At 35.6% G+C, this 22953-nt stretch overlaps 1 protein-coding gene across 1 annotated transcript in view; it reads right to left on the bottom strand.

Moving 5' to 3' along the window:
* Positions 1-22953, bottom strand: part of DARS1 (aspartyl-tRNA synthetase 1) — a 58796-nt gene that overhangs the window by 24531 nt on the left and 11312 nt on the right. Inside the window, exon 4 of the mRNA XM_046659153.1 lies at positions 17796-17898. Coding sequence (XP_046515109.1) covers positions 17796-17898 — 103 coding nt within the window. The remainder of the gene's footprint in view (positions 1-17795; positions 17899-22953) is intronic.

Genomic DNA, 22953 nt, shown 5'->3' on the forward strand with positions numbered 1-22953 from the left:
ACCCAAACCACAGCTTCAAAATAAGCCTAGGATGAGCCGAACTCTGGCTGACCCACAGATGTGTAAGCAAGAAATCAAGGTTTATTTGTATGCAGCCGAGTTTTTTTTAAAGTTGTTTTTTTCTATTGTGGTAAAATATACCATATATAAAACTTACAATTTTAACCACTGTTCAGTGTACAATTCAGTGGCATTTACAATGTTGTGCAACTGTCACCATTACCCATTTCCAGAACTTTTTCATTATCCCAAGCAGAAACTTTGTACCCATTAAATAATTAACTCCCCAATCCCCCCAACCCCAGGTTCTGGTAACCTCTAACTACTTGCGGTCTCTATGAATTTAACTATTCTGGGTAAGTCATGTAAGTGGAATCACAGTTATTTGTCCTTTTGTGTCTGACATTTCATTTAGCATAATTTTTTTTCATCCATGTTATAGCACATATCAGAATTTCATTCCTTTTTAAAAGCGATATAATATTCCATTATATGTACATACAACATTTTGTTTATCCATTCATCTGCTGATGGACATCTGAATTGTTTACACCTTTTGGTTATCATGAATAATGCTGCTAGGAACAATAACATACAAGTATCTGTTTGAGTCCTTACTTTTAATTCTTTGGGGTATCTAGAAGTACAACTGCTAGGTCATAGATAATTCTGTTTAACTTTTTGAGGAACTGCATATTGTTTTCCACAGTAGCTGTAGCATTCTACATTCCCACCAGCAATGGATGAGGGTTCCAATTTCTCCACAACCTCACCAACACTAGTTATTTTTCCTTATTATTATTATTTTTTATAACAGTCATCCTAATGGGTATAAAGTGGTATCTTACTGTGGTTTGACTTGCATTTCCCTAATGACTAGTGATATTGAATGTATTTTCATGTGCTTATTGGCCATTTGTATTTCTTCTTTGGAAAAATGTCTACTTAAGTCCTTTGCCCATTTTGGAATTGGGTTTTTGTGAGTTGTTGCTATTATGAGTTATAGGAGTTCTTTATCTATTCTAGATATTAATCCTTTATCAGATATATGATTTGCAAATATTTTCTCCCATTCTGTGGGTTGTTTTTTCACTCTCTTGATAGTGTCCTTTGAGGCAAAAAAGTTTCTAATTTTGATGAAGTCCAACTAATTAGTTTTTCTTTTCTCACCTGTGCTTTTGGTATTATATCCATGAAATCACCGCTAAATGCAATGTCATGAAGCTTTTGGCCTAAGCTTTCTTCTAAGAGTTTTATATTCTTAGCTCTCATATTTAGGTCATTCATCCATTTTGAGTTAATTTTTATATATGGTGTAAGGTAAAGTCTTTGGCATATGGATATACAGTTTTCCCAGCATCATTTGTTGAAAAGACTGTCCTTTCCCCACTGAATAGTCTTGGCACCCTTGTTGAAAATGAATTAGTCACATATGCTAGGGTTTATTTCTGAGCTCTCTATTCTATTCCATTGGTCTTTATGTCTTTTTTTTTTTTTTTTTTTTTGGTGAGGAAGATTTGCCCTGAGCCAACATCCATTGCCAATCTTCTTCGTTTTTTTTGCTTGAGGAAGATCAGCCCAGAGCTAACATCCATGCCAATCTCCCTCCACTTTTTGCATGTTGGATGCCTCCACAGCATGGCTGATGAGTGGAGTACGTCTGCACTGGGATCTGAACCTGTGAACCCGGGGCGCCAAAGCAGAGCATATGCAACTTTCACCATTCTGCCATGGGGCTGGCTCCTTTATGTCTATTCTTATGCTAGTACAACATTATTTTGGTTACTGTAGCTTTGTAGTTAGTTTTGAAATCAGGACGTGTGGGTCCTCTAACTTTGTTCTTCTTTTTCAAGATTGTTTTGGCTATCCGGGGCCCCTTGAAATTCCATATGAACTTCAGGATGGATTTTTCTGTTTCCGCAAAAAAAACCGCCATTGGACATGGCACTGCTTGGCACGCCATGCTGTGGTAGGCGTCGCATGTATAAAGTAGAGGAATATGGGCATGGATGTTAGCTCAGGGCTAGTCTTCCTCAAAAAAAAAAAAAAAAAAAAAGCCATTGGGATTTTGACAGAGACTGTACTGAATCTGTAGATTGCTTTGAGTAGTACTGCCATGCTACTAAGTTCTGAGGTGGTTTGTTACACACTAGTATTTTTGTAACAGCTGATTAATACAATCTTAAGCTTAATAAAGTTATGAAATTAAAAAAAAATCCTTGAATTCAAAGCTATTATGATCTGATCATAATAAAGAACTCTGAAATAAGTGAAAGTTTATTTGTACTTCATCACTTAGACACTGTAAACCTACAGTGTGTCCTATGCATTGTAAAGAGATTTTAAAAAACCAGATATACAAAATTTGACTATGAAACATTAGGGTTGATTTCTTATCAAACACAGCAGAATTTATCCATTCAAGTGAATACTGTCCTTTTCAAAGTGACTGCTTAGCGGAAGGAGGGAGGGGCTATAAACACATTTCAAAATCAGCACTGCCTTAAAATGACTTATCTGGAATGACCTCTTGGTTTTACCACAAAATCAGTTTTTGGGGGGGGGGGGCGGTGTCAATCTCATTTACATCTATTATTTACTATCCTTTAGAAATGCTGAAGACCATGATAGAACTCTGGGTGGGGGAGGAGACAATTAAAAAAAAAATCAAAAGAGAATGGCATTAGAGATGCAAACAAGTTACGTGTTTCAAAAGAGAGAGAATAGTTAATCTATCAAATATCGGGTTAATATAAATAGATATTAATCTTATATGTAGGGTTAATATAGATGTAGATAGTTAATACACCAACTAGAGGGTTGAGTAGCTGTCTCCAGTAAAACAATTGGAGGTATGTACCCCAATATATATATATTTTATTTATTTTTAAATCATACACATGTAATACTAAATGTAAGTATTACTTTTAGACAAATATAAACTTGGGGTGAGTTTCATAATTAGCATTAGTGAATGCAAATCCACACTTCACAGTCTTCTTAATAATTTCTAATTAGAGGAGTACTAACATCTTGTCAGATCTGATTAGATTATCATTTAAAAAAAATAAGCTTCAGAATGTGGCTGATACAAAGGTCTCATGCTACGAGTAGAAGCGCCAGCATTAACATTTTCTCATTTGTGCTTACATTTTAAGTTTTATCCTCAAGCTATGGTCTCTTAGTAGAAATCCTTTCAAGCCACCTATCCGTTTTTCTGAGGGTCAGCTTATTATTTTAATAAATATAATCCCTCAAAACCAGTTAACGGGTACAGTAACCTGCACCTGGGTATAATACGCTGCAAGTGAACCAGAGTTAGGGCACCATGTTAGCTCCTTTGCTTTACTGGAATTCCACAGACTTTCAGAGACCTCACATACCATAGGTGATATCTGACCTTCGGAGATACGGTCCAAGTAACAGGCCCAGTGCTTATCCATAAATTAACTGTCAGGAAAACTCAATTCTTTCTTACTCTTTTAGATAAAAAAGGAAGAAAGGAAAAGAAATATAAGTTTAATTATTTTCTTTTCTTCAATGGGTAAATCACACTTTGGAGACGACTGGGTAGAACACAAGAATCATCAAGACTGAGAAAAGCCTGCTGGAGAAGGTGATTTGTAGGTCATTGCTGAAAGTATCATTTCTGTATAGAAGATAGCTGAAAAAATATGTAACAACACATGACTAGTCAAAGAGATCACCATCTTGCATATAAATGGTAGAGAAATAGATCTGGGAAAGAAGTACTTCATCCATCTCTTGTCACTGGGTCCCAGTGTGAGGTTGCTGACTGTGGAAAGTCATCTTGAATAACGAAGAATCACCTCCAATTCACGCTGCCCTTCACCAGTGAGGGATGGGAAATGGCAGAGCTTGCTCTTACATTTGTTTGTTTGTTTGTTTTTGCTGAGGAAGATTCACCCTGAGCTAACATCTGTTGCCAATCTTCCTCTTTTTGTATGTGAGCCACCACTATAACATGGCCACTGACAGATGAGTGGTGTAGGTCCATGCCTGGGAACTGAATCCAGGCCACTTAAGTGGACTGTGCTGAACTTAACCACTAGGCCACTGGGGCTGGCCCTGCTCTTACGTTTTTAAGTTATTTTTGAAACAATGTTTCAAAAACATTTTTTTTACTATAAAAGAATATCCTTATTTATTAAGAATTCCAATGTTAAATAAACATGTAAATTTAGAAGTTTAAGGCGCCTATCATATACCCAACCCCCTCTTCATATAATCCCTGTTTACTCTTTGGTCTATACTCCTCCACAATTTTTCTCATTTCCAAAAAATATGGACTGCTTCATAAATTTTGTGTCATCCTTCTACAGTAGTTTTGTTCATTTTCTCTGTATTATTTTAATGTTGAAGCAGTTTTATTTTTACAGCTCAAATGAAACTGATCTTAATATATATAAACACCTAAAGTATTATTATTCCCATATCACTTAGAAATTTCCTTTTACGTTCCAGTTCCTGTGTGAAGTGCTTTACACATATACCGTCTCACTTAAACATCATAAAGGCCTACAAGGTTAGGTATTAATATCATTTTACAGCTGAGAAAACTTGAGACTCTAACAGGTCACGTAAGTAGCCTAAGATCACACTTAGTAAGATCATGTACTGATTATTGCACTAAACAATTCTGTTACCGAATCACAAATTAGCACCAAATTTTAAGGACTCCAGAATGCATCGTCAGCTCACTTTAAAATAAAACAGTCTCATTCTTAGAAGCTCACGAGCTGCCAGATTCCCTCATAGTTTACATGAAAGAAACCAGAAATAATAAGCCCTTCACAAACAGTTTTCAAAATGCCCAAGAATCGTGTTACCTTCTCCGGTAACACTGATCCAACTTGATGTCCTGCTGTTGCTGCCAGCCTCAAGAGAAATTCATCAGAATCTTTGTATAAAACAAAATGAAGTTATTACTTAAAGTTATATTTAACTCAGAAGAATTAATCCAATAAACTGGGAATTTCTGACATCAAATTTTAGACCTACTTTTAAAGCAGATCTTTATCAAAGTTTTCAATACAAATATTGAACTGGACAAGGCCAAATACAGAAGTTCTGCTTCTCCTCCGACAGATAAGTACGTCATTCCAGCAAGCAGGTATAAACCATCTAGACAGAGTTGTTCAAAGAGTTGCAATCTCTAAGAGTGTAATGATCCAGCTTATGTTCACCAACTTATTCACATGATGCTAAAGGGGTACCCACATGCCCACCTCCCTCTGGGCCTCAACTGTAGATGACACATACATATACTTCTACCAGAGCACCTGTAACATGTCTCTGCATGCAGCTGTTTATCTATTTTTGCCCTCTCCCCAAATTAAGATCCTTATAAGATATATGCGTCATTGTATACCCAAGCCCAGCAAAGTGCATGGACCAGAGCAGGTGCTAAATAAAAGTTTTCTAAATCAATGAGACTACTTCTGAGTATTATTTTGATAATTTACAGTTCTAAAAGTTAATGTAGCAAACTGAAATTTTAACCTACCAACTAAGTAAAATACCTATTTTTAGGTGAAAGATCTAGAAAGGAAAGAAAATAAGTAAACAAACTTGTATGCAGCTAGGTGACTCATTAGAGAATGAGAAACATACTTGTGACTCACCAGCTACCAATAAATCACTTAACCACAATGACTAATACGAAGAAAAAGAAAATAAAATACCTATGTCTTCAAATAACAGTCTGAATAAGCCTTTTTTTCAGAATCCAAACATCTCTATGCTGTGGGGGGCAGGGGTGTTACATAAGAACAAATAGCAAAACACAATTTTTAACAACTGCTATTCAAATTAACTGTAGCCGTTTATAGTAGTCGCTATAATTTTAGCTTTAAACTTTAAAAACTGGCATTTACATTCACTGTAGTCCTTAATAGCAGTCAGTACAAAAAGGCCTCCAGGGCTGCTTTTAAAAAAATTTGTCTTTACAAGACTCAACTCAACCATAACTAACACAGACTACTCTGTTCATTACTTTAAAATGGGACTAAATAAAAAATAATTTTAAAAAGAAAAAAAAAGGATGACTTCTTGCCTCAATTCAAATATCAGCTTACAAATGTTAGAACATTAATGTCAACATAAGATGGGGATCCAGAAACACAGGCCTGGATAGTTATCCCATCTTCCTGCTTCCAGACAGATTTCATTTAAGGACCTCAAACCATTTCGGATACACAATTAAGATCCCGTTCTTAAAGATCTCTAGGGAATGAGATGTGCCATCCTTCCTAGGTAACTCATTTAGTTGCTTCATTTTTATATGCATTCAACCATGAGAAAATTGATCTTTCCAACAAACTGATTAAAATAATGTGTTGAAGAGTCCTATGGCACTTCAATCCAATTAGTGAGTCAACTTTTCGGATTAGTATATTGATGAATTGGATATTCCTAGGGAAGATAATTCGGGGAAAACCACTGACCCCATATTAAGCACCAATGTTTCTCTGAAGGAAAATACTCAAAAGCTAGAAACTGCCAGCAGTACAATCTAGTCAGTAAGGCAAAGATAAGATCTCAGATTCAATATCTAAAGTAAATGCTAAGATAGTTATCTACTTAGGATATTAAAGATGACCTCATATTTTGCCTTTTCAATGATTAGGAAACCCCAGCTGGAACTATCTGATTTGATATTTTTAATAGTGGAGTCCTTGCTTTTTTCCACCTGGTATATGGCCAGAGGGAATAGACTTAAATGTAGGGCCTCGTGGAATTAACATATAAATACCATTATTTGTCCGACTTCGTTGCACAGGAGTTCACATTTTCAATGTCCAGTCTCTTAGGGAAGCACTATCCAAACTAGAAACACCTTGAGAACAAACAAACAGTTCTTAGGCACTCCCCTAGTACTAAAGATAATTACAAGCATTTCATGTATAAAAATTGACCTAAGACAGAATGAAAATTAAATGAGGACTAGAAATGGTCTTTTTCTCATCAACCTATTTCTACCTATGCTATTTTCCAAACCAAAGATTCTACGAGAACGGTTAGTTGGCTCACTAAGCTGCTAGCTTCCCAAAGTGAATGTGTTACTAAATATTCATTTGAATTACCTCATGCTTCACTGGTCCTCAAATTTCTAAAGTAAGCTAAAAATATCTGTAAGTAAGGATTTTTGCCTTATTTAAATAACAAAATCCCTCAGAATTTATGTGTTGTTGTTCATGCGCTATTTTTAGTCTCAATAGAAGGTTGATAACATATTAAGCAATGGAACTCATAGTATTTTCCAAATTTTTCTTTTCTAATTGTAATTATACTTAGAAACTAAGGGATAAAGAGGAATGAGATCCCGAAGAGTTTAGTGAAACAATGAAACTACAGGCAGCCTATAAACCTCTATTTTCATTGTAAAGTAGAATATATGCTACTGGGCCCAGCTGAAAAATAAAAAACAATTGTTGTGTCACAAATACACAACACACTCTTTAACGCTGGTGTTAGATTATGAGATCAGGAGTCTATGGGGCAGAGAGTTTGTGGGGCATCTGTAGGGCAAGAGAAAGAGTTGGGCAACAGTGAACAAGATGCAGTGAGAGTAGTTCTACGAATGGAACTGGGGTTGTGTGAGCGTAAAAGGGGACAAAAAAACTAGGAGAAAGTGGAGAGACTGATAAAAAGACTAGACGTCTTGGTGAGGTCCAAGAGAAGACTGGAGGCACGGGAGAGGCAGAAAGGTAGCAGGTATTGAGAATGGCCACTGGAGTTTAAAATGAAGTCCGAAGGGCAAAATCCATGCTGCGGCCTCAGGAGTCAGTCGTTAAAATGAAGTAATGGTGATGATAGTGGAAGGAAAGTAAGAATTTCAAGGCTAAGGTGTTCCATATGGACACTTGAAAACATTTAGAATGAGAGGATGACTTGGAAAGGGGGGAGCAGAATACTATCAGCCAGAAAAATAAAATGGTTTTCAGTAAAACAACTTATTTTAGTCTTTGGGCTTTTCATAAACTCAAAAGGCTGGAACTTCTCTCCAATTTACTTTACACAGATAAGCTTAGGAGACACTGCCAGCTGCCTATCCAAACCCACTCTCCCTTTCTTTATTGCTACAGAGCCCCATCCCTGCTCAGCATCCACTCTTCGTCTGGCCAAGTGCTCTAAGAGAAGGTGAGCCCAACCTCGCTCGAAAGAGTAGGCTGTGTTTAGTCCCAGGCCATCCTGGGAATTTACTCCAGATTGATGATATAATTTCCACATAGTTTCTCAAACTAGGAAGTTTAAAATCGTTTTTCACTTCTTTCTTTTCCTCACTCCCACACATATGAGGTCAGCAAAAGATAAGACTCATATTTTTACCCACTCACTGGGCAATGTTCTCTTTCAAGAGTATAGTCAGCTTTGCTATAACACTTGTTTTGAAAATGTGAATTAATTCCAACACAATTGATATATTAGGGATCAATCTGAGCATAATGAGAATTTTGTGGTTTGCCTATGCCAGATTTCATCAGTGAGAAACACTACATCAATGCAGACAACTGTACTCAGGTGAACTCAGCCACAAGAATACATAAAACACACACCTCAAACATCTACCTGTGTTATAAGCCACATCCAACCACATCTGGTGGTCCAACTTTCCTTCTCATTTCAGACAGCCTTCCTTCCACCATCTCACAATAATTTACAAGCTGCAACTCTTTTGACACCCACTTCCATAAGGAAATAGCATGTCTTTTTATCTAAAAGTGTGATATTTATTGTAGTGTTTATGTATTTCTCAACCATTCAACATGTATAAAACTATTCTATCTACTTTTTTTTTTCCTGAGGAAGATTAGCCCTGAGCTAACATGTTGCCAATCTTCCTTTTTTTTTTGCTTGAGGAAGATTAGTCCTGACCTAACATCTGTTCCAGTCTTCCTCCACTTTATACGTGGGTTGCTGCCACAACACAGCTAATGAGTGGTGTAGGTCTGTGCCCAGGATCCAAACTCATGAACCTGGGCTGCCAAAGTTGAGTGTGCTGCACTTAACCACCACACCATGGGGCCAGCCCCTCTGTTTTTTAAAAAAATTAGGTTCTTTTTATAAAACTATGTTGCTGATGAAGTTTTTGACTATTGTGCTATTAACCTATTTTCTACATAAACCTTGAGGTTTTTATTGCATAATTTTGCATAGTGCAGTGATTTTTAAGAATGTATGTGTTACAATACAGCAGAATTGACTAAACATGAGCACCACTCTACAAAAAGTTAACCAAAAGGACACTCATACCTGAATGCCCCAAGATCTCCTCCCTTGCCTGCAATAGAGCAATTCTAGGATAGGATTTTAGTTTGTACAAGTGTATAATGAGAGCCTGATGTGTTAAGGAACAGCATCAGTTACCCAGGCAAACTCTCATTTCTTTCCTGCATCCAGAATCTTAGTAAAGGATAACTTCTTATTTTAAACTCTGAGCCTGTGGCCTATTTTCTACATCAGTTGCATACACCATGCAGCTGCTTTGTTGAGTGACTTTATGCTTTACTTCTCACAATGGAGTGATAAGAATGTGTAAGATGCACCGTGTGGCAGTGCTGATGATGACAAGAAAAAACGGCAAAAGACTGAGCAAAAGTAGGTGCAATTATTAAATTTGCCTAGTAAATTTTGGATTTCATGTTTATAATTATAGCTATCAATTATATTGAAATTATTCAAGAAAAATAACTATCTTTGCAAACATGAAACTCTCTATTTTCTAACTACCTTTCCAACCACTGGGGTTTTTTTTGGTGAGGAAGATTCGCCCTGAGCTAACATCTGTGGCCAATCTTACTTTTTTGCTTGAAGAAGAACAGCCCTGAGCTAAAATCTGTGCCAATCCTCCTCTATTTTGTATGTGGGATAGCTGATGAGTGGAGTATCTGCACCTGGGATACGAACCGTGAACCCAGGCCACCAAAGTGGAGCGGGTGGAACTTTAACCCCTGGGCCACAGGGCCAGCCCCTGCTTGCCCCCACTGTTTTTATAGCATGCTTTTAAACAATGGGGTGATTCCTTAGGAAGGCAACTACTACTCTATAGCAGAGGAGACAAGTTCATTAGTATTACTAATGGTTAGAAAACTTTTTAATTCCTCCTTTGATAAACTGTTTTTAGCATCAATTTACAACAACAAAAAAATCTTCCTTATTACTTTATAATCAGTTACACTTTTTAAACCAAAATTATTATTTTTCATCAGTTCTGGTTCCTAGTAACTCGGGGGCAGTATCTCAAAGTCATTATCACCCTCAAGAAACAAAATAGCTATCTACTCCTTGAGGGTATATACCAGAATAAACAGCACACTCTAGAAAAGATACTTTTGAGGCAGAAAGCAATGGGGCTTCCATTTCTCAGTTACCAACATATTTTAATGACATTGAGGTTATATTCTAAGTGAGCTATAATGTGGAGGGCTTTGAACTAATATCATTATACCATCTCAGAGAGGCAGGATAATACAGACTAGAGGAGTGTAAGCCCTAGAGTCAAAGAGGCCTTAGTCAAAACACTCTGTATTTTAAATCTCGAGTTCCTCATCTGTAAAAACAGACCAAAAAATCCAAAAACAGGCAAACAAAAGGATAAAATACTATCTATACCTCATAGTGCTGCTGTGAGCATCAAGGGGGAAAATGCAAGTATGGCACTTTGCAGGTCCATATTTAGCGTACAGTAAGTTAGCTACTGCTGCTACTGTTTCATCATAAGCAAACCTGCTGTTTTGTCATTCCCCCTGTATATCAGATAGGGAAGCTGCTGGTGACCACTGCATCCCAAAAAAGTGAAAAATTCATGCTAGACAATGGAAAGCTTGGCAAGACAAAGCAAGAATATCATTATACTGAATTATAATTGTAGATTAAATTTCTTAAATATTAAAAACAATATTTCACATGCAATACAAGTCTAGGTGTGTGTGTTGAGGGGGCTTTTTCCCATAGCCTTTCATCTAAAATATACATGGCACCTGTTACAGAGGTCACTGAAGAATATCCCATCATTATTCACATAATCCACCCAAAATACTCAAGATAACGGAAGGTTAGCAGCATAACCTTTGTATGAATAGTGGTTTTTACCTTTTTTTGGTGAGGAGATTAGCCCTGAGCTAACATCTGTTGCCAATCTTCCTCTTTTTGCTTGAGGAAGATTGTCCCTGAGCTAACACTGTGGCAATCTTCCTCTATTTTGTATGTGGGATACTGCCACAGCATGGCTTGATGAGTCGTATATAGGTCTGTGCCTGGGATCTGAACCCATGAACCTGGGGCTGCCAAAGTGGAGCACACGAACTTAACCACTACGCCACTGGGCTGGCCCCTACCTTTTATTTCACATTATCTTAGGTACCACAGATCTAAGCTCCTCTAAGTGCTTTATTATGTTAGATCGTCACAGTAAAGGCCTAAAATATGTAAGAAATCCTATTATTTTGATATATGTTGATTGTTACTTGTTAATAGTAGGAATAAACTTGGGAGTTGGTGAAAGGTAGGTGACGACCCAAATTATAATTTAGGTAGTCATCAGTTCATATTTTTTAAAACTATTCCCATTGTATTCCTATTTAACTCCTTCTACACCAAAAAGATAAATAATGGTGAAAAAGACACTACACTGAGCTTTTCTTTCTGCATATTTACATATATTTACATAAACATATACATATATTTACAACAAAAGTAATTATTAAAATTTTAACACTTATAGAAACTTGAGTATTACAGGTTTTCAGCAAAACTGGCAAAAATTTGTTAGCTTTCTTGTTGTCAGAAATAATCTGTTGAATCTTACTATACCCAATGAGAAACGTGCTCCACAGATGTACACAACCACTCCCATTCAAACTAATTTTCAAATCCTGGGAAAGGTGTATTAGATTAGTTAGAAAAGAGGACAGGCTATAAAGTTGCCACACACTAGGTTTCCGAGTATTGCACCAACAAAAAATGCTTCAATGATGTAAATTAAATGTACGATTCACTGAGGCAAAGAATTCAAAATGCCCAAACACGAAAAACCATATATTTGCCAGTTAAATCAAACAGCATCCCAAAGACACAAATTATGTAAGTATTTTTAAAAATAGGAAACCAGCTTTTGATAATAAAAACCTATATTCCAATTCTAAGCCAGGTACAACCTTGGATTACACGTCAAGTAACTTCTTTCAATTGCAGTGAATTAGTATGATACTCAATCTCAGACTTCTATATTCCCAGGCAAACAGAAATAAAGATGTTTAAAGAAGGGTTTTAGCTCTAAAGAACTAAGTAAGACTAGCATACAGTAAACAATTTATGAAGTCATGCTGCTAGCTAGTGGGGAGCCAAGTCTCTGGAGTCTCTGGCCCTCTATTACACCCAGCTGCCCATCGGTGCTTTGTAAGAATTAAAGGTTTAACTTAGCAGTTCTATGATGACTTGCTTTTTTTTTTTTTAAAGGAAATCTCAAGAAACTTTTTTTTTTTTTTTTTAATTTTATTTTTTTTCTTTTTCTCCACAAAGCCCCCTGGTACATAGTTGTATATTCTTCGTTGTGGGTCCTTCTAGTTGTGGCATGTGGGATGCTACCTCAGCGTGGTTTGATGAGCAGTGCCATGTCCATGCCCAGGATTCGAACCAACGAAACACTGGGCCACCTGCAGTGGAGCGCGGGAACTTAACCACTGGGCCACGGGGCCAGCCCCTGATGACTTATTTTGTGAACTCATTTTTCTTCACCAAAACCCCAAGAATTTTAAGTTCAAAACAAGCTTGGTAAGAATAAAGCACTACTCAATATGGCACAGACCAGTGGTCCTCAAACTACTACACAGGCTCTCTTCAGCAGAACAAAAACACCAGGAACCCTCCTCAGTGAGCATTTAAATTAGTTTTATCACGTTACTTAAATACCTACAAATATAAAACTAGCATAAATGCCTTATGCTTATAGCTCTTAACTTTTAATCAAAGCAAAATTTTAAGGAAAATAAAAACAATTATTAAAACCAAAAAATGTAAATTAACAGTAGTAATTTAAAATTCACTAGAATTAAATTCCTGACAGTTCACTTACTTATAAAGCTGTAGCCTCAGATCCAGTTCTATATTTGATCTGTTTCTGCATTTTTACTTTAATACTAGTAATGTGAAGAATGCCTGTTCACAATTACAGAAAACATCAACTTTGAGTTGGTTCAGGATACAAGGCCTCATAATTAACCAAAATTTTGCAAAGAGCAATCCAAGAATGACAATTTAAATAAAGTATCAGCCGATAATTTTATAAAACTATCTTGTCATATGAAAATTAATAATGCAGAATTGTTAATTGAAATTTGAATCTAATGGGTATCTGATAACTATTGGAACTGGAAATAGAAACATTTTTCTTTGCATGGAAAGTATTATACTATTAGTGACCTGCAGCCCTCATACAGGCAAAAACAGGATTCAATAAATCTGCTTGAATGGCAAGGTTTGTTTATTGTTTTTTTTTCGGTGATGAAGAGTGGCCCTGGGCTAACATCTGTTGCCAATCTTCTTGCTTGAGGAAGACTGTCCCTGAGCTAACATCTGTGGCAGTCTTCCTCCATTTTGTATGTGGGATGCTACCACAGTATGGCTTGATGAGCTGTGTGTAGGTCCATGCCTGGGATCTGAACCCGCAAACCCCGGGCCACTGAAGCAGAGCACGTGATCTTAACCACTAGGCCACCGGGCCAGCCCCTTGAATGGCATAGGCTTTTAAAAGTTCAGGATGCCTATCAAGTACTATCAAGTACTACCTAGCAACCCAGCTCGTTCAGATTGTGACACTATTCAAACTACAGTGAAACCTTCATTTGTACAGAACATGGGTATCATTTGGCTTCAGGTGGCATGAACACAATTGTAAATATGCCAGTAAATGCTAAATGGAAGTAGTGAATTCACACAGAAGATCTCTGTTATAAGTTAACCTTTAAAATGATATGGAACAATACTCTTATATAACTTTATTTATCAAAATATACACTAAAATTTAAAAAAAACATAGAATACTCCAGTCTCATCCAGTCTCATCCAGTACTCATCCAGTCTCCTAAGAACATATCTGTGGACTCCAAAGAAATGAAAAGAGAAACCAATCAATGAGGATTATGAAGGACAGGGGCTTAAGCTAAGAGACAAAGAATGAGGATTTAATGAATAAAGCCAAAGCCTTTAAAATCAGAGGTAAAGTAAGAAGAGAGGTCATTGCAAATACGGAGAGGTGGTCCCATCTGAAGAGTGTATGTTGGGAAGTAGTGGTAAATAATATTGCAGCGAGGGAACTAGCAGGCAGAATTAATATTCGACATGGTTGGAAATAGGAAGCTATTAAAGATTTTAGATCAAAATAACACTTAAAAAGAAACTTTTGGCAAGTATGGACTTAAGGAGGAAGCAGAAAGAGTCTGTCTCTCTCAATAAAGATTAGTGTAATAGATGATTGGACTATTTTGTTCTAACCCAACTAACATGCGGTAGAAATTATAAAAAACAACACTAAAAAGCGAAAAAATTTTTGAAGCCAAATACCTCAAAAAACTCATTTGGAGAGACAAATAGAAGACTTTATTCTCAAATGTTTTTCAACATTTTAGTAAATAATTATAACATTACTTTCATTCTGGTTGCATATCTGAAAACTGGATTATCTTTCACACTTAAAAACAACGAAAGTCCATGTGAACTTAAGGTTTCAGCAGTATGGTCTAACAATAATAAGTGAACAGTTAGACCACAGCAGGTTATAAAATTCTTAGTTTTCATCTGTTAATATCAAATAGAGGAATTCCTTTTTATTCTTATTTAGGATTTAATAATAACGTTACACCTTAGATTCTTGTTTTACAGAAGTGCCAGCTCACCAAACAGCACTACCAGAGCAAAGATCTCAAAGATAAATGTATGAAAGCGATCTTAATCTTTGTTTCCACACTCATTTTAAATAAAACATACTGTTTATGTTAAGCCTAGCCAGCAAAGATAATTTTTAAGAAAACAATTCTGAAGAATGAAGAAAAAAACCAACAAATCTTTTCCTTAAATAAGTTCTGAAAGCTCCTCAGACTTTACATTACTACTTCACTTGATTTATTATTATTCATGAAAAGAGCACGTAATTTTCAAAGTAAAATTTTTTCTGTTTTTGATTTTACTCTTTAAAACTCAATACTTTGAATATAAGATCATACTACTGGCTTTCTGTCGGAAGGGGTATGTGCCTTAGTCTTCTATTACCAAGAAGGATCAGGATTTCTGAACTGCCTCAGAATTACAGCCTAAAATCACATTAAAAAGACCAGTTGACTGACCTATCAAGAGCAGGAAATCATGTTCTGAAGAAAGTTATCTTATCAACCAACCACGAAAATTAAAAACTCATTTTTCACCAGTCTTATGCATGATCATTTTCCTTTTCCACAAGGTAGCAAAAGCTATTAAAATAGTTACTCCTAATTATTTAGGCTAGATACCTTAACATATGAGTAGTGCCAAAAGTTTATTAATTATAACCTAAGTACCACACGTTAAATCTATTGTATAAAATTGGCTCCATTCACTTGTACATAACCACTCAGAGGCTTTATAATTTGCAACAGCTGTATTATGAAACCATCTTTTCTCATACATTACTAATTAAATAAAGTCCAATTTTTTTTAAAGGGACTAAAAATAGCTACATGTTTTTTGCCTTAAAGAAAAAATCCAAGTCACAACTTAATTGTTAAGCCTGAATTGTATCTAGATCTTGACTGAGTTCCATCTCAGGATTATGAAATCCAGGCTAAGTTATCTAAATTTTTCCCTTCTCTAAAAGAAAGATCACCCTTACACTATCCCATTTAGATGAAAGCCTTTCTTTATATATTATAAGGGTATTAATGGACTGTTCTGTTTGGGAGACCATTTGCAAGTAACTCTTCTAGCTGGTAAGCTCTGTTTGACATCTGATCCGGTCAATTGCTGTTAGTCAACTCCGGGGAGTTTCTGAGGAGAACCAAGAGAACAAACAACTATTTGTGGGCTACTTTAATGTGTCTACTTCTAAAGACATCAAATGAATTGACTGTCCTCTTGTCAGTAGAGTGCCTCTTACTGAATATTAAGGGTAAGTGGGATTTTCAAAAGATTTTTAGACTAGAATTTTTTGTTTAGGAATGTAACATTGAGGTTATAATGCAGTTTAATGGAAAAATATATTCTATATAAAACTGCCAGCTTTGCATATTAGTTTTCAGAACCAATTTAATACATGAAAGACAAAAGTTTAAAGGTTGTTTGTTGATTTGAAGTTGACTTTTTCCCAGTATTTTTCAGTATATTAAATATAATTTAGCATAAACGTCTGTGGTTTCCATGGCCTCTTTTAATAGAAGGCTCTCTGTGTAGATAAAGTTTATTTCTAGGGACCAAGTTTATTTATGTCCCACCTCATAGGACACAGATTGACATTAAAAGACTAGATGACAAACACACCCAACAAGCACACACTCTTACAGACTATGAGATGAAAATAGAAAACCTAATTATCAAAAGATACAGGTAGAGGAGATGAAAGTGACAGTCTCTGGGCACCAGGACTGGGAGACAGGGAGAGGTGAGGCTACTGTACTAGCAGTACTAACACTATGGAGTTCATCAGTGAATCGATGTAATTAATGGCACTGGAGTTTTTAAACCAGAGCACAGGTATTGCTATGATACAATAAAACTAAATTTGATAAACAAATCAACCAAAACCAGTTGCTAAGCATCTACTATATGTAAAACACTGTGCTGAGGGAGTCAGGGAGGGCCCAAACATAAATCAGAATGTAAAATTAGATCATTTTTAGTTTCCTTATAGTTCTAAAATTGATAATTCTATCTATACTAGCTCATCTTTAAAAGCATACATTTAAAGAACAGAGATAAAAATCAACAGAAAAAATATTTATAACATTTACTCTAGATTGAATTTCTTTCTTTTAAAAAACACTTACACCTATGAAGTACTCTCTTACTTAAAATGTAAAGATGGTCCATTTTCCCAAGTCTTCTTTGTTATCATGGAAATAAAATTTCGATTGAGAAAAACATATAAACAAAACTAGCCACAATATCAACTACTATTACCTTAGAGCTACAGCATGCACAACCACTATGCTATCTCTATATCCTGCCTCCTGCAAACTGAACAAAACAATGCACTTCTACAGAACTCGAGCTAGACAGCAACACTTTTGTGGGGAGAAGAAAGCAATTTTTACTTTTTTGTAAACTCTTTTGGTGTCAAAGTTAAAAGCTGTAACATGTTATAACATTTTTTTTACTTCCTTCAGGAGGGAATCATTTACAAAACTACATTCCTTTTATAGTCTTTAATTATTCAGTTAGAAAACTTGTTGCTTAATATGCAAATCTCAAACTGAGGGAGGGAGGAAACGAAGCTCAACAAACACAACAAAATAAAGTTGCTCTGCTATGTTGAGGCTGCCAGGCTTTTTGTTACTCTACTTGGAAGTAAATGTGACTTGTCTGTAAAGAGTGCTGCTTCAGCAGTTCCAAATGAATTTCAAGCCTGTGTTCCATATTTTCTCTTTTGTAAGTTTAATGTATTCAGTAACACTGAACTGACAATTTAAATAACTACATTTTTGAACAAACGAAGCATTGATGTTAATGTATGAAAATGGTCCAAACCCCTGGGAGTCCTGGTTCCCACCATTGTTTATTCTGACAACAGGATATAATTGCTTACTTACTTGGCAGCAAATTTAACCATCTGCTTGCTCGCATGGTCTCCCACTGCCACAAGAGCCTGGACATTAAACTGCTGCTGACGTAGGACTAAGAAACACTGCTTTCCTGAATAAGACAGAAAGAACACAAGCGTACTAAGGACATGTTACTTCACATCTTACGAAGAAGGAAAATGCTTCTCTACTTTAAAATTGGGCCAAAATTTACTATACTCATCAGTGTATACTATACACACGTGTATCTGGTTTCTACAGCCAAAACACTCAAACTACTCAAATGACAAGCTTTAAAGAGATTCACCTTCCTACTATGAGTAACAAAAATGCTTTTAACATGTTTGTTATGAGAACATAGGCAAATCACTAATTTGAAAAAAATATTATAAATCAAGAAAATTATTGTCATTGCATTGATTTATTAAACAAATTTCAAGTAACTTCAGATCAATTTCAACGTTTATTCAACAGCTAATACATTCTACAGGCAAAGGCACTGTGCTAACCACCGTGGGAGCTTCAATGATACCATCACAAAAGTACTAATAGAGTGCTTAGTAACAAGAACACAAGCATTCTATGGGGACGGTCCATTTTACCTCCTAGCAAAGCACATTTTAAAGAGCATTTAGAATGACAGGCTAGTTTCTTTCATGTTCTATTTTCCTCATTTTTCCTTTATCATCTTTCTAATAATCCTTTATCCTTTATAACAGTTCCACTTTTTTTTTTTCACTTCAAGTGACTGACTTTGTCTATAAAAGATCATTCTCTTTATGCCCTATAACCAGTTTTATTTTTACATATTCTGGGCCTCTTGATTTCCCCTCTTTTCATAAGGAACTGTCATTCCTTACTCTTAACTTTTTGAAAAATATTATTCATAACAGATTTCAGTCACTATGTATCCTTGTGACATCCCTTTCCTCCAAACTAGATCCTTTCAAAGTCCCAGATCAAGTTTTGGGAAACTATTTCCTCATAAAACAAGTGAAATCTTTTCAAGACCACTTTTCTCATCAGACTATCTTGCAAAACATCAAAAGAAGATTTTGGTTTTGAGAATTATCTTTTATACTGAGAATTAGTCAAACAAAAAGGCAAGCAGACTTATAGTTATTACTTTCAACATACACTCTTTTAAGTGCAAGTCGTACAGCAATCATGAGTTAAAAAAACACAGACATAATCTATGGACTCCCAAGTCATATATGATTGATGTACTTTTACCACTAAATAGACATTTTCTCTTTCCTTTGGAGTATGAGCCAGTCACAAAGTAAAATCTTAAAAAAGAAAGTTAGATGTACTGAACAAATTCAAAGGAATTTTAAGATACTGAAAGGACAACGACTGTTATGATAGAGAAATCTGCAGATGGATCCAAATGACATTATCCCAGGAACTACTGAAACCACAGCCAGATTATTAACTGACTTAGAACAGAATGTTAGTGTGACATGGAAGGTAACGTGCAGGGTTTAGTTGAGTACTTTAGCTGCTCTGAAAGTGCAGACAGAGGCAGAGACCTAGCTGCACTACAAAGCCATCCTGTGACGAACTCCAACGCTATACAGACAACTCAGAGAGAATGGAGAATTTAGAGGACTTACCAAGGGCGAGCACAGGAAAACGTCTCTGGATCGGCACTAGGGGCTAACGTTAGTGTAAGGGTTTGGTCAAGAGTAAAAGCTTTGAAATCAAAAAGACCTAGGATCATATCCTATCACTTCCTGTGAAGCAGCCTGAGGGAAAATTAGTAAACTACTTAATGCCTCAGTTCTTCATCTGTAAAGTGGAGAAAATAACAGTATATTACTATGGGGTTTTCTGCTATAATCTCAAGGATTACATAAGTAACATGTTTACAGTTGTGACAGACAATCAATTAATGTTAACTATGAATTAATGTTATTAATTAATGTTAATTATTATCATTAATAGCACCACTGCCACTGGATACTTATTTGAGGATTGATTACCATTCCTATTTCACAGCTGTATTACTTTGTGCAAAAACTATGCCGGGTGCTAAGAACACAGAGTAAATATTTGTTAGGCACTCATGATAGACTATTACATGAAAAAAAGTGATAAAACCATATATATTGTATAAACCCAATTTTGTTTGTGTAAGAAGTATATTAAAATTGATTGTGTAGGAAAAAACCCACCAAAAGGTGAAACTGATTGTATAGGAAAAAAACACCATAATGTGGCCATTAACAGATGGTGAAATTATAGGAAATTATTCTGTTCTTCGTATTTTCCTGTATTTTCTGAACTTTCTACAATAAGCATGTACTACTTTGCTAATCAGAAAAAATAATTTTTAAGAGAACAATACAGTCAGAGAGGTAGTTGTAGAAGAAGGGTAAGGATTAAAAGGAAGTCCTGGCCATGTTCAAGATTCAACACAAGCAGTAAGTAGAACCTGGGAAGTTCTGAGAGGCGAAATATAGAAGCAAATGCACTCCCTAAGATTTGACATGCCTGCTAGGGAAAAGAAATCATGAAATTGATGGTCATGGTTGACATGAAGAATGTTGACTATTCTCTTTTAATGTTTAATGTGTTTATTGTACGTAATTCTAAAAATTAAACCTCTTATTTTAAAAAAGTCAACAGAGGGGCCACCTGGTGGCATAGTGGTTAAGTTTGCCCACTCTGCTTCAGTGGCCCTGGGTTCATAGGTTTGAACCCTGGGCACGGACCTACATACTGTTCATCAAGCCATGCTGTGGCAGCATCCCACATACAAAACAGAGGAAGAATGGCAACAGATGTTAGCTCAGGGCCAATCTTCCTCATCATAAAAAAAAAGCTAACAGATGGGAGGAAGGGAATGAATTAGTGAGACAAGTACCATGAGCATACTATGTTATAAACCTACAGTAAGTAAAAATATACCAGCACAAAAACAAATCAATAAGTATAAGAACTGAGAACAGACTCTATTGGAGAAAAGAGATTCTAATTCTAGATGGAATTCAAGAGATTTAAAAAAAAACCCAAAATAAAAAACTGAGTAAAAAATGAAACAATATTAAACTACAGAATAGAGGAGGTGAGACCTTTCTAAGTTTAAAAAATACAGAACGTCTATATACAAAAAATTAAAAGAAAACACTGGGAAAAAATATTTGCTGAATGACATATAACCTATATGAGTTAATATCTTTAATGCATAAAGATCTTAAAGGTTTATGAGTAAAGAACACTGAGATCACAATAGATAAATGGGCAATGGACCAGAATAGATAACTTGAAAGAAAAAGAAAAAGACACTAGTAAGGAAAAAAATGTTACTGGAAACGAAAGTAACGCAAGTTAAAGCAAACAATGACACATTGTTTACATCTTAAAGTACCAAAGATTTAAAAATATATACTATTATCCAACGCTTGGGAGAATTAAGTGAAAAATGTTCCTCTATTAACTTGCTGATGGTAAGGTAAACTTGCACATGCTTTTAGAGAACAATTTAGCAATGGGCATTAAAAGGCTTAAAAATGTTCTCTTTGACTTAAATACATTTCTTACAATTTATGTTATGGAAATTAAGTATGGAAGAAGTCTTAGTGACAAAGACGTTCACAACAGTATCAATCACCTACAAGAACTGAAGTTCTCTTGTCACTCACTTCATACTTATGTCGTCTTCCCTAGTGGAACAGGTCTACCTGGGACTCTAATGCTATAGTTCTCAAGTTTTCTGTGTTCAAAGCACTTTCGAACACTAGACCCTTGATGGTGCACTCAAAAAGAGTTTTAAAAGACAAAAAACAAAACAAAACACAATTGGTAGTGGTTTCCTGGTAATAGAACTGTCCGCTCAGACCCCTAACAAGTACTTTTGAGACCATGTTCTTGCCAGGTGTTAGTAAACAAAACTCTTCTTTCTTCGGCTCTGGTTGGTGACACACTGCGCTGCATGATCTGCTTGCTTCAGTGTTTTGCAAGGCACTAGCTTACAGACACTGGTGAGTGATAACAAGGAGCAGTGTGTATGACCCCTTTTACATAAATTTAAAAAACAAAGGACATACACATGCTTGTAAACACATTTTTTTCCCTGTAAAAATACACAAGAAACAACAGTGGTTATTTTGGGGGGAAGAGACCGTGAGGGCATAGAGGGGCTAGAATTTTGAGACTTCTATTTTTCATTTTACATCTTTCTGTACTACTGGAATTCTTATTTTTGCTATATCCATATGTTATTTTTTATTCTAAGAAGAAAATATGTAATTTCTCAGTTTAGCAAAAAGTCCTCAGTGCATAAGCTGGTATAGGAAATTTATAGGACAGATTAATCAACTGCTAAATATTACTCATCTTTCTTCTTGGAACTCTCCAACCAGGAGACAGTTTATAGAAAGGAAAAGAAAGTCAGTGTTCAAAACAAAAAATGAATGAATTCACTATTTTTAGCTATTTGAAATTTAAGTCCTTAACAGTTAAAAGTTTGTGTTGCATTTTGTTTCTTAACTTTTTAGAAGTGGTTTCTTTCTTAAATTTACACAAGAGTACTGTTTTAGAAAAATGTAAAGTTGGAAACTTTCTTTTATAGCACCAGGTGCAATTTTTATTTCCAAGCTGAAGAACAAACATGGTAGGTAGTCAGGACAAAAGGTTTTTTTACTCTCATGTCCTTATGTTGAAGGCTCAGTGATGAAGGGGGCTTTTGTGGGAGAACTAGGTTATCAAAGATGTGAGGCAATCTTATGTTTTCATCTCTTCCTACTCTCTTTTGGCTTGCCAAGCTCCTGAATTCATTATTTAGATAATGTACCCCAACTTCCTAGTAACCAACATGAACATTTTCCTTCAGCATTTATGTTAATCTATTAGGGACTAAAACAGCAAAGATGTAAAGGTTTTGAAGTACTTTCCATTTATTTCTCCTGAAATATTTTTGCATGGGTATACGCTGAAGTTCTGACCTTTGGTATTAAAAATCCTAAACTATTTGACTTTAAAATAAACTAGCTATTTTGGAAGTATAAGAATTTAGGAAGAATAGCATGGAAAGGAAATTATTTTGTGCCAATGACTTCCATGTAGTATGTATAAAATTTGAAAGGAACCACACATATTTCAATTACTCTTTCAATATGCAGACTTAGCTCATAAGGTTTCACAATCGAAAGACACTAATCAT

Source organism: Equus quagga, chromosome 4 (genome assembly GCF_021613505.1).
Source record: "Equus quagga isolate Etosha38 chromosome 4, UCLA_HA_Equagga_1.0, whole genome shotgun sequence".
Lineage (NCBI taxonomy): Eukaryota > Metazoa > Chordata > Mammalia > Perissodactyla > Equidae > Equus > Equus quagga.